At 44.8% G+C, this 12443-nt stretch overlaps 1 protein-coding gene across 1 annotated transcript; it reads right to left on the minus strand.

Moving 5' to 3' along the window:
- Positions 1 to 2278: 2278 nt before the first annotated feature.
- LOC119311068 (ADP-ribosylation factor GTPase-activating protein AGD3-like) lies at positions 2279 to 12225 on the minus strand. The gene is made up of 19 exons (XM_037586697.1): positions 11788 to 12225; positions 10913 to 10989; positions 10690 to 10790; positions 9791 to 9861; positions 9637 to 9699; positions 9505 to 9549; positions 8917 to 8982; positions 8791 to 8838; positions 8606 to 8701; positions 8480 to 8521; positions 6207 to 6422; positions 5975 to 6106; positions 5646 to 5867; positions 5420 to 5506; positions 5003 to 5341; positions 4432 to 4574; positions 4244 to 4340; positions 2916 to 3415; positions 2279 to 2825 (listed from the first exon to the last, which is right to left on the minus strand). The coding sequence occupies exons 1-19, from the start codon at positions 11830 to 11832 to the stop codon at positions 2711 to 2713; spliced, it is 2505 nt and encodes an 834-aa protein (XP_037442594.1). The 5' UTR covers positions 11833 to 12225; the 3' UTR covers positions 2279 to 2710.
- Between the last annotated feature and the right edge of the window lie 218 nt (positions 12226 to 12443).

Genomic DNA, 12443 nt, shown 5'->3' on the forward strand with positions numbered 1-12443 from the left:
GCCGCCTCGCTTGTTTCTTGACTTCCACTTCAAGTCCTCTGGATCACGTTTGTTCCAAAAAGATCACTCCCGAAGGTTTCATTCCGTCTGGACTCCGTTTGATATTTTTTTTTCTTCAAAACACTGAAATAGGCAAAAAAAACAGCAATTCGGGTTGGGCCTCCGGTTAGTAGGTTAGTCCCAAAAATGATATAAAAGTGTAAAGTAAAGCCCATAAACATCCAAAACGGGTAATATAATAGTATGGAACAATCAAAAATTATAGATACGTTGGAGACGTATCAGTTAACACCAAGGTAGTGGTAGGTTGAACTTGTTATGCCGTATGATCATGCATGTTTTACTTCTCTTCTGCTCCATTGTTGTTTGTGTGCTACTTGTGCTCCATTGATTTGCTGCTTCAACTCTTGCTCTTGTGCATTGCTAGGGCAAGTGGTATGCCGTGTTCATCGGTGAGGTTCCAGGGGTTTATAGTTCATGGGAAGAAGCCAATGCACAAGTGGCATCATATAGCAACAACAACTATAGAGGGTTCAAGACTAGGCAGGCAGCAGAACAAGCTTACTCCGCCTGGGTGCGAAAGCACGGAGGCAGCAGTGTCGACAATGCCAAGGTTGGAGTTGTCAAAGTGGAAACTGCTAAGGTGGATCGTCAGTTCGGCCTGAAGCTGAAGAACTTCATCATCTTCGCCCAGTTTGTCACCATCGTTGTGTTGTGGCGTTGGTGTGCTAGGTGTGATCATTGTGGGTAAGCTCACCAACTAGGGTACAAGGTAAGCACGACATGTACGCCGTATGCAACCAAACCCTGTGTTCATGTGCCGCTAGGACCAATGCAGCCAACCAAACAAAGTGCACTTGCGTATTACCTAATGCAGGGACACTAGATGCAGGCAACCAAACAAGTTGCATATGGTGTATTAGGGCCTGTTTTTCCTCAACCAGACTGGGTTGAGAAGTGTATGCAATGCGACTATTGTTCAAAACTTGAACCAAACACGCTCTTAATCTCCCGCAGGATAGTTACATAGCAAGAGGGAACACCAGTGTTGATGCTTGCAACAACTTCCGCACAGTCCGAAGCGATGCAGAGGGAATCGACGTATAAATCATCTGCGAGTGAAAGAGCTTGCTTGCAAGCATGAGCATCAAGCGTTGGTGGATCCACGAGCCCTTCGAAGACAACAGCGGATGCACCCAGGAATGAGCCATTTTGGTCCCTGCACACCGCCGCCGCCGCGCCTCTTGTGCCATCCCTAGAGAGGCCACCGTCAACGTTTAGCGTATGTGGTTATACTTGAGTTCCATGCATAGACTGAAAAAGTCTCAGATTTCCCCCTATTTTATTGGCATGTTTCCATTTTTGTGCTGGTTGGGAATTTCGTTGAGATCGTACGGTTAACTAGACTATAGACCTATAGTCGCCACAACTGTTTCTTTCTCTCCTGTCTTCGTTGCTATGTCTGGCGAGGAAGGTATGTAATTCCTCCTCTCCTCGGCGGCACCAACATGTTCCATGCAGACGAGCGCGGTGACTGCGCAAGTGCTCACTCACCCTCGCTCCCATGTCCCATGCAAGCACATTCCTCCTCTCGGCCTCGTCGGCAAGGTCGCCGTCTTGCTCCTTGTTTGTTTGACAGAGTAAATGGGGCCGTCGTCTTCCTGGGCGACACCATGTCCCATGCAGGCGCGGCACGGCCGCACAAGTAACCATAACCAACCAAACCAAACCTCGCCGCCCACCGACGGCGAGCAGTTTCCTGCCTGGCATTGACATTTGCGCGCCCGTGGCAGGCTCCCTGTCGCTGATGCGCGACGCGACGGCTCCTGGGCCGGCCGCGTCGGCCGGAGCGCCAGTCTGAATCCTGTAGCCGTGGGCAGGGCGCCGGCCGCAGCGGAGCGGACAGCCAGCCACGGACGTGCATGTAGCTTGACAGCGTCCTCTCACGCCCCTGTCGCCGCACAGCGAAAGGCCCCTGCCTCGCCCTGCCTTCGTAGAAAGCGATGATTGGATGCGTCAGCGGCGTAGTCGTACACGCACACATATGTGAACCCCCTCTTGCCCGCACTGCTCGGCAACAGAGGCGCCGGTGCGAAGTTCGTCATGAGCAGCAGTGGGTCTGAGCTGCCAGCATTCAGGTTCTTCTAGAGCCTTTTGGCCTCGGGGAAATAAGATCAGACCGGCCTCTGCTGCTGGGTTTGGGACGGGCAGAGTATGTGCAGGGTCAGAAACTTGCTTGTTCTGTTTCAAACCACCCAGGGCCAAACCACACCACCAGTGTCCAATGCTCTGCTTAAACCACATTCATGCCACACATCGGTCTCACTATGTACACACATCGTCATCATCACCATCGGATCCGGGCCGGGCCGGGCACTCTGGGTCCGGCGCCATGTACAAACTTTTACAACGTCGTCTGTCATCATCTATCTGCTTGCAAACAAAAACCCGGCAAAACCACAATACATAGGGATAGGGGGGTATCTCACGCTAGTATAACGGGGTGGGGGCAGGGGGAGGGGGACCCCCCCTGTCTCTCTGGAACACTACCTATAATACTGTTCTTCATGACACGAGCTGGGATCAGAGATCGGATCGGCGAGGCGAGCTTGGAGCCGTGCCCGTTGAGCAGCAGGATAAGGCACATCAGATCGGAGCGCGGCAAACCGGAACTCTGCTCAACCCAAGGTCTAGCTACTGGATCATCTATCTACCTGGGGTCTTCTAACAAAACAAGAATCTCTTCGTCCTCGATGGTTCCGCTGTCGATGGCGTACTGCAATGCCGTTCTACCCTCACGGTCTGTCGCCTGCGAATCAGCACCCCTGCATGGAGATTCAAGCAAGTAAGCTATAGCATCCATGCATACTTGCCGTACAGAAATGTAAAAGGAAATATAAGCATTATTAGTATACCTGGAGAGGAGCAACTTGGCATGCACGCGCCTTCCTTTCAAAATGCTGTGATGAAGCGGTGTTCGGCCTCTAGAATCCGTGGAATTCACACTGGCCCCATACTGCAAGAGTAGCTCAACCATGCCTATATCCGCGACACGGCATGCCAGATGAAGCAGAGATAGGCCCTCAGCACAGCCATCTAATTCGTCTGTTCGCGCACTCGTGCTCGCAGGAGAAAGAGAACCCCTGGGAGAAATTTTCTCAGATGCACCACGGTCAAAGCATCTAGAACTACCATTTGACGGCGAAGACGGTTGCTCTTGTAAGAGAAGCGCTTTCCCAAGAGTCAAAGCCGAATTGAATGATGTCTGCCCATAAGTTAGATTTACATCGGCGTTCGATCGCACTATCAGACTGTACACCTCCATCTTGTTGTTTGAACTTACATGATCCCACATCTGTTGTGCTAGCTGAGTCTCATCCATACTATGCTTCCGTACAAAATCTTTCTCAGCATACTGGAATATTTAAGAAACAATAATCATTAGCAACTGAACATCACTAGGCATATTATAAATGAAATTATCTCTTATGCCTTTCACATCAACAACTTTAATCTCATTCTCTTTTTGGTCTTTAATCTCATTCTCACCAAGTTCACCTACCATGTTCTCTAGATCTCTACCTTCTCACTCCCAGTTTCCCTAAAACCACGTATCATAGAAATGCAATATTCTCAAACACACTTTACGATGTATCTAATGTTCTTGATTTGCATGTGGAGGTTGTATCCCATGCAAGATACTGTTTCCTTCCATTTATTTTCTCACTCTCAATCTCACCCAAAAAAAAAAAGACAAATGGCAGCCTTTTAGATACAGATTAGGTCGTCTGTTGCAGATATCCATAGTCCCTCTTTTTGTTTAAAAAAAACATAGTTCAAAAAAGCGCTAGGCGTTAATTGTACGTTTTGCCACCGCCTTGCGCTTTACTGACCAAAGCGCATGGTTATGCGTAGTTATGCACAGATTAAGCGTAGTTATGCCCAATGCGTTTTGCCAACGCCTAGAGCCTAAGCGCGCTTAAGCGCTCGCTTATGCGCGTCTTTTCTAACTATGAGAAAAACTATTATGCACTCTGTAAACCCAATGTGGTCTATTCAGTGGATGTTGCCTATACAACTTTTTTTTTGCAGGAATGTTGCCTATACCACTAACTCACACGTGATTCAAATTGCATTCTGCTTATTAGTGATCACCAATTGTTTGCTCAAAAGTACTCCGATGTAACTTATACTGATAGTGCGATCATAAATATACTGAAACAATAGGCAAATCATAAAGTACCTTGGCATGAATAAATTTCTCTTTCAGAGAGATAGGATCCGATTGTTTAGGCTTTCTGACAGCCAAGTTATCTGGTGTGTTTTCAATTCCATCAGCTCTACAAAACAGTAAAACTTGCAAGTTAACATGATATTACAACAATAGGGACTTCACAGATTTTTGTATAGTTGCAAACAGCATCGATTTACCTCGAAGTATCACCATGATCAAAACTGCTTGACGAAGTTAACATTTCTTCCCAGATAGTGTTGGCAAATGTGTTGCCTAAAGACTGGAAGAGATTGATTACAGATGGCTCCCACACCCTGACATCAAGTGTCAGAGACCTTACCTGCCAATACAAGGCACTCTTTAGGTAATGTTCATCCTGATTTATCTTTCAACAATTAAAGCGTAGCCTGCTAATCACATTAATGATGAATTCATGCTAGGACTTACAAAATACTAAATCTAAAATGACATATTACAAAAAAAAATGGGTTGGTGAATGTTGTCTGAAAGAACTAAACCATTTCAGATTTTGTGCATGAAGTAAATACATTGCATCCCAAAATTCCTTAGTTTTCCTGTCAAAGATGCAGTTATTGCAACTCAGATTCTGGTTTGCAATCAAAAAACAAATGGGACACACAACTATCATTCAATTGTTCCTACACCTTAATATGCTGAGCACAAAATAAACAATATATAAACAATATATATACATTTTAAATGTGTAAGGATTTTGAGTTGAAACTGTCAAGAATATTGCCTGTTCACCTTAGATATATGCACACCAAGATTCCGGTGTACACCAGAACATTCTATGCATACAAGGACTCCGAGGTTTAGGGATGCCCAATCAGGCTCTGCAGCACCACAATCAGCACAAACATCATTGCCAACCACCTTCCTAAGCAATTCAATTGGCTTGTCAGGTCTCATGCTGGTTCGATGATGTTGTGTGACTCTGGAGTGCTCAAAGTACCCACTTCCTGAGTTCTTTTCCATCATAAAATCTTCACTCATGGAATGGTCAAGTTCTGTTGAGCTACTGAAAGAACTACTTTCGCTGTTTGTTCGATGATGGCCACTGCCCTTAGGGCTCAACAGTAGACGCTGGAACAAATTGTATTAGTGTTAAGAAAATCAAATCTGGATATGTAAATAATTGCACAAAAATGATTCAGCACTGACCCGTTCAGGGGATTGGGAGCTTAACAAAGAAGCAATGACACCAGTGATCTTTTCAATCCAATCCATCTGATCCATCGCACTCTCTGCCTGCCCAAGAATAGGTGCATGCCACTATTAAATAGACAACAAGCAACTTGGCATCTATTAAAAACTCGATAGTGTCATTCCTTTCTTTGCTGGCCTAAATGACAAATACAGACAACAGGTTTCTGGTTAGGCTGAATACCTGCAGTGTGTAGTTTTTTGTGGGCGAAATTATTCTGAAACAGAACCTTAGATCTGATTGATCTGCGTCAACTTTAATGGTTGATGTTAGCAGGTTTACTGTATGTCGTGCTACAGATTTCTCATCATGCACACCGCCATGGTAATGAGATGAGAACCATCTGCTAAGCAGCCCAGAGCCATGCTCATTGGGAGTGCTACTTCGTTGGTTAGAATAACCACTCTGTAAAATCAAAAACAGGAAAAATTAACGGAATGGTGTGAACTGAAACAAACCCAAAGCATTTCTATAATATCATACCAAATTGAGTACGTGTTACGGGAACTTACGGATGGTCTACTATTTTGCTTGCGGTAGTAATACAACATTCCTCGATTATCAAGGACAAAGAACCTCCTTTTCCAGTCGCCTCTCAAATTCGAAGAACGCTTTGAGAGATAGCCTTGCCGAATAGTCTGAACCTGAAAATAAGTACACAATTTTGAACATCACATGCATTTACTGAATGAACACCTTCCTACAAGCATGAATCCAAATTTCAAGTCAACCAGAATGTGCTACCTTTCCCTTTGAAGCTGACTGCATGACGGCTTCAATCATCTTATGTGAACTTCGACCAATTGCTTGTATTCCATCACCATTAGGGGAATCAGTCATCCCGTTTGGTGACCACCGACTTTCCCGGTCAATCTGCCTTTTGAACTCTTGCATCCTCTCTACAAGAGCAGCTTGCTCGTAGTTGGACCTTTCTCTTGATTGCTGTGCATAAGCAAGCACCTGCAAAAGGAGAATCCATGGTGTGTTAAAACAAACATTTGTTACCAGGAAAAAGCAAGCAGGCACAGGCAGCTATGCGAAGAATTGGTGGATTCAGTAACCAAACGTTGCACTGTACTTCATTGAATCATTAAAAAATGGTCTCAGCAGGTGGTTTCCACTGTGCAATTTGCACAATTAAATGACAAATTAATTTAGAAATGAAGCAACTGGTACCGAACTATTTGACACCTAATCTTGGAGGTGATTTTCACTGCAATTGCCATGACCAAATGACAACATTTTTGCAATAAATATTTGAAATCGGACCATCTAACGCGTAATTGCAGGGGTTGAAGGTCATAAGAGGTCAATGTCTTGAAGGCGTTTTGTGCGACGAATCCAGGAGTCTTAGGTCAGGGAGGCTTTAAAAAGGATGAAATGAGGCAAGGCAATGGGCCCTGATTGTATCCCCATCAAGGTGCGGAGAGGCCTCGGAGACAGCGAAAGTATGGCTAACTAAGCTTTTCAACCTCATTTTTTTGGGCAAACAAGATGCCCAAAGAATGGATGCGGAGTAAATTAGTACCAATCTTCAAGAACAAGGGAGGCGTTCAAAGTTGTACTAATTACCGTGGAATTAAGTTGATGAGCCATACAATGAAGCTATGGGAGAGACATTGAGCACGGGTTAAGAAGAATGACAAGCCTGACCAAAAATCAGTTTGGTTTGATGCCTGGGAGATCGACCATGGAAGCAATTTTCTTGGTACGACAGCTTATGGAAAGATACAGGGAGCAAAAGGGCATGCATATGGTGTTCATTGGCTTGAAGAAGGCCTAAGATAAGATAACGCGGAATGTCATGTGTTGGGCCTTGGAGAAACACAAAGTACATTACCCTCAACAAGGACATGTACGATAATGTTGTGACAAGTGTTTGAACAAATGATGGTGACACTGATGACTTTCCAATAAAATAGGACTACACCAAGGGTCGGCTTTGAGCCCTTATCTTTTTGCTTTGGTGATGGATGAGGTCACAAGGGATATACAAGGAGATATCCCATGGTGTATGCTCTTTGCGGATGATGATGTGGTGCTAGTTGACTATAGTCGGACAAGGGTTAATAGAAAGTTAGAGCTGTGGAGACAAACTTTTTGGAATCAAAAGGTTTTATGCGTATATAGAACTAAAATTGAGTACATGAGGTGCGGTTTCAGTATTATTAGGCACGAGGAGGAGGTTAGCCTTGGTGGGCAAGTGGTGCCTCAGAAGGACACCTTCTGATATTTAATGTTGCAGAAGGTTAGTGATATCGATGAAGATGTGAGACATCAAATCAAAATTGGATAGATGAAGTGGCGCCAAGCTTCTGGCATCCTTTGTGCCAAGAGAATGCCACAAAAGCTAAAAGGCAGATTCTATAGGACGGCGATTCAACCTACGATGGAGTATGGTGTTGAATGTTGGCACCTAAAAGGAGACATGTCCAACAATTAGGTATAGCAGAGATGTGCATGTTGAGATGGATATGTGGCCACACAAGAAAGGATCGGGTCCGGCATGAGGATATACGTGATAAAAGAATTGGGGTAGCAATGATTGAAGAGAAGCTTGTCCAACATCGTTTGAGATGGTTTGGGCATATACGGCGCAGGCAAGCGCCATTGCATAGCGGACAGTTAAGGCATGCGGGCAATGTCAAGAGAGGTCAGGAGGAGTCTGTTAAGAGAGATCTGAAGGACTGGAATATCACCAAAGAAGTAGCCATGGACAGGGGTGCGTGGAAGCTAGCTGTCCACATGCCAGAACCCTGAGTTGGTTTCGAGGTCTTATGGGTTTGTAGCTTACCCCAACTTGTTTGGGAGTAAAAGGCTTTGTTGTTGTTGTTGTTGAATGTGCAGATAACATGCAAGATTATAAGTTTATAACAAATGGCGCATCGGTGGAAGAGATTTTTTACATATCCACTAACTAGTACATATGTATTACTTCAACTACAAACTAGCACCGAACATTCACATGTAGCACTACAAAAAAAATGAAAAATAGAAAGTCACGGTTAAATAGTTACTTGATTGATATACGGTTCCATCTGATGGAGTAATTCATATCCCTGAAAAAAAACAGCAGATGAAGTTTGAATATCATTTGTGCATAACCAAGAAATGTCAGAATGCAAATAATGACAAGCCAATACTTGTTTGAAATAACGAAGATGTGCATCCATTGTTCCACTAACAGCCTCCAAAAATTCAAATCTCTTCTTAGCCTCAATGTTTGAAAGCGCAGTGACCTGTAGATAAGACAAACAAAAGGCATGTCAAATATATAATTACAGAAAACAGAACAGTGAATAGAGATACAGGGAAGCATTACACCTACCAGGTTGAAACGAGCTTGCTCAAATGAAGATCTGGCGCTGTGAAGCTCCTGGTAACGTCACAAACAAGTTAGTGATCATGGCTTCTAACAGAAGTTCGATAATGTCAAATAAGGAAAGGAACTTACATCCTCAACTGCAGTTGCTATGTCTGTCCTTGTTCCTTTCTTCAAGGATAAATACCTCTCACGAGCCTGGGTGAGAAGACAAATCAGTCAGCGAGACCCTTTTTAAAAATAAACTCGACTTTTGTCAAAAATGCATCAGCAACCGCAAATGATTGCATGCCGATCAACAGAAGAAATGGAATAAAGCTGTCATATTGGTGTCACGGTGCAGTAAAATTATTCCCATGCAGCAAATGGCAGATTCTGCTTATCCTAGATTAATTTTTACCATGGGTCACTATTTTAGCAACTAGGAGTCAGTAGACAGAAAAATAACACAGAAATAGCATCTGCACATTATGGCAAACAGAATCCTTCTGATTATAGTGAAAGTTGGCTATCATATTGGCAGGTTGACGGGAGCAGAGTAAACAAACACCAAAACAAAAATGGGAGAATATATAGCTCTATCATTTTGTTCACAATAAGCCAATATATTGAACTTTGTTATTGCTGCCACAAGATTGAACCCATATGATACGAGCTTCAGAATCACCTTGAAGACATATTTAATATTGTAACTTTGAAATGAGCTCAAAACAGCATTACCTGGTCGTACAGAAGGCTAGCCTTGTCAAAACGCTTTCGGGCATCCTGATCAGAAGTTATCAAATTTAATGGCAGGTCCAAACCCAATGTGAAATTTACAAATAAGATGTTAGAAGAGAATTGCACAAATACCTTCACATCATGCAAATCCATGTCCACAAACTGCAGCAGCTTGTCATTTAGCATATGCTCAACCTATCAGAACAGTATGCAAGAAGTTAGACCACCTAAACCTGAAGTTAAGCAAAAGGATGCGCGTGCAATATATGTACATACAAATGTCTACCTGGGAGCGCAAAACTTCCTTGTATGTTCCAATTTCTCTCAAGGCAATTGTAAATTTGGTCATCACGGGTCCTGGACCAGAGGTACATGTCATAATTTATACATAACTGGCCAATTAGGAAACCAACAAGAAAAAACACTACAGCGCTGATGAAACCTAATGAAAGTTATGATGTCTTATCTTTTTCATTGACAAAAGCGCCCTTCAGTTCTCAGTTAGCTGTTACTGGGGTTTTTACACAGTGGCCGTGAGAAGGTTATCATTCAGGAATTTCAGGCGTCACATGGCAGCATTTAACCCTAAAGTTAACAGACTTGCATGCATGCGTGCATCCTTAGTTTCCTTGAACTCCTTGCTTAAAAATGCATTCTTGACCGCTGTCATACTAGTGCTAGTGGTTTACTAGAGATAGTAGTAGTATTGTATTTCTCCTCCTACTACTCTGGCACTATGTGCGCATACAACAACCAACAAGCAGATAAACGACAACAACCCGACAAGGTAAATGCCTTAAAAAAAATGGACGCCATGCAAACTGATGTTGCAGCAAGGAAAAAGTAAAATGAACAGTCTAGCTGAAAATCAAGATCTAGTACTTGAACCCTGCAATCTATTGATAAGTTCATATATATAATTGACTACCTACAAACCAGCCTAGAAAATATTTTGGTGGTATAAATCCGTCTCAATTGAATTTGTTTGGGTACAATGGCAAACAAGCAATTTTAATGAACTCGTCTTGGTATCAGAATCCTATCTAAAACAACACCTAAACGAGAGCCGGAGGAAGTATCCAGTTTTAACAAGCATAAAAGCAAAATAATGCTCAAATCAGTAAAGTGAGTGAATGTGACTATAACAGTACATAAATATACTTGAATGAGAACTATATTGCTAACCTCCAAAGGCAACACTGATTGGATCATTGTGACCGCCTCCAAATGCTTCTAGTGAACTTGCGAACGCAATATCTCCATCATATGCTTCGCCTAGCCCTTCACTGAAATAAAAGGGCAAATGTAAACATTTTCAATCCTAGATAGCGCATAGCAGCACGCAAGCATAAAATAGGGTGGATAAAGGGGCGTATGCCACTCAAATGAGATGTGAATGGCCACTTACGTGTATTTACGGCAACCTTTGTGATACTTCAAGCATCTCTCTCTCAGCATGTCAGCACCTTCTTCAAGTGATTGCATCTATTTATTGAAGGAAAAACAATTTAAACAATGTTCATCAATCAAACAAAATCTGTTGAGTCTTTCGGTATAAACCCAGAAACAACCATTAAAAAGCCTAGGTGTAAAGCAATTTGTAATCAGCGGAGCACACAGAAAATGTTTTTTTTTTGTAATAAAAGCACATGTATCACATCAAAAGCTCATCCTTTTGCTGAGTTGTGTATAATTATTAATTTATTACTCATACAATTGCATAGATAAAACCTGTCGAACTCTGAATCAACCAATCCTACTGACACAATATCAAACAGTCTAGCAGGTGTGCATCAGAACAAACTTTGAGCAATCAACGCACACGCATTGCAAAAGAAAACCAACATCTAACAGGATGGAGGATACCATACGAACTCAGGTGGAACCTTCACTCACATGTTAAGATCATAACATATTTAAAAGTATAGCAGTGAGGCCAATCAATCAACAAAAAAACAGACAAGAAACCTGCACATCACTACCACAGACAGAGCCAGACAGGCAGACAGGGCTGCTTCAATCTCGAACGGTTCGAGGCGAAGCTACGGCGAGAGGGGCCAGACTTGCTCCACCCATTCCCATCGCTGCAGCCCCAGAAACAAGGACAGATCCAATCCATCGCCGGGAGCCCAACCCAGGAGCCACAGCGGCGAGCACTACACCCGAAACTGCAAGCTTTTGTCGCTCCCCACTAACTAGCCACCCCCCGGCCCTTCCCAGCGGCGAAGCGGGGCTCTCCAATGGCCCGCGAGTCGAGATCCGAGGAGTAGTAAGCTGGCTCACCTGCTTCCTGAACATGGGCGAGTCATCGAGCCGGGTGAAATACATGTCTGCCACCTGTAAGCCGCCTCCGCACCGCCGCCGTCGCCACTCCAACACCGCAACCCGCACGGCGTCCTACCTCCTCATCAACCCGCAGCCTACGCCCCCGCGAAACCTCGCTCGCCGACAGCCCACTCCGCCGCCACCGCCGCCGCCGCCACCCCGGGCTCACAGAGACACAGACTGACCTCCTCCGCCTCCTCCTCCTGCTCCGGACGCCGCGTGCCGCCGGGGAGCGGGACAAACTTCCCGATACCGCCGCTGAGGCTGGGCGAGAAACCCTAGGCGGCGGCCGGAATCGGCGAAATGGCGGTGGGGGCGGAGGAATGGAATGGCGAGGGGAGAGGGGACAGGCGCAGACAGGCGGAGAGGGGTGTAAAGAGAAAAGAGGGGCCGGCGAGAAAAATAACGGTGCTGTGCGCTGCGCTCTCCTTTTGGTTCGATTTTACTAATTTCTCGGGTTAATTAAGGGGAGTGGGGGATTAGGAGCTGATCGTGCGTGGTGGGCCTCGCGTACGGGCGGGCGCGGGGCCCGGTGGCGGTGAGAGGGGCGCCAGTGGACGCGGTGCACGGGGGCGCGGGGTGGCGGTTTGGGCTGGGAGGAGGCGGTCACCCGC

This window comes from Triticum dicoccoides, chromosome 5B (assembly GCF_002162155.2).
Source record: "Triticum dicoccoides isolate Atlit2015 ecotype Zavitan chromosome 5B, WEW_v2.0, whole genome shotgun sequence".
Classification (NCBI taxonomy): domain Eukaryota; kingdom Viridiplantae; phylum Streptophyta; class Magnoliopsida; order Poales; family Poaceae; genus Triticum; species Triticum dicoccoides.

Coding starts and splice junctions, on each gene's coding strand:
- LOC119311068 (XM_037586697.1), bottom strand. CDS start 11,832: ATGTATTTCACCCGGCTCGATGACTCGCCCATGTTCAGGAAGCAG. Junction 5,342..5,419: donor GCTCCCAATCCCCTGAACGG/GTCAGTGCTGAA, acceptor AATTTGTTCCAG/CGTCTACTGTTGAGCCCTAA. Junction 3,416..4,243: donor AGAAATTTATTCATGCCAAG/GTACTTTATGAT, acceptor TAAATATTCCAG/TATGCTGAGAAAGATTTTGT.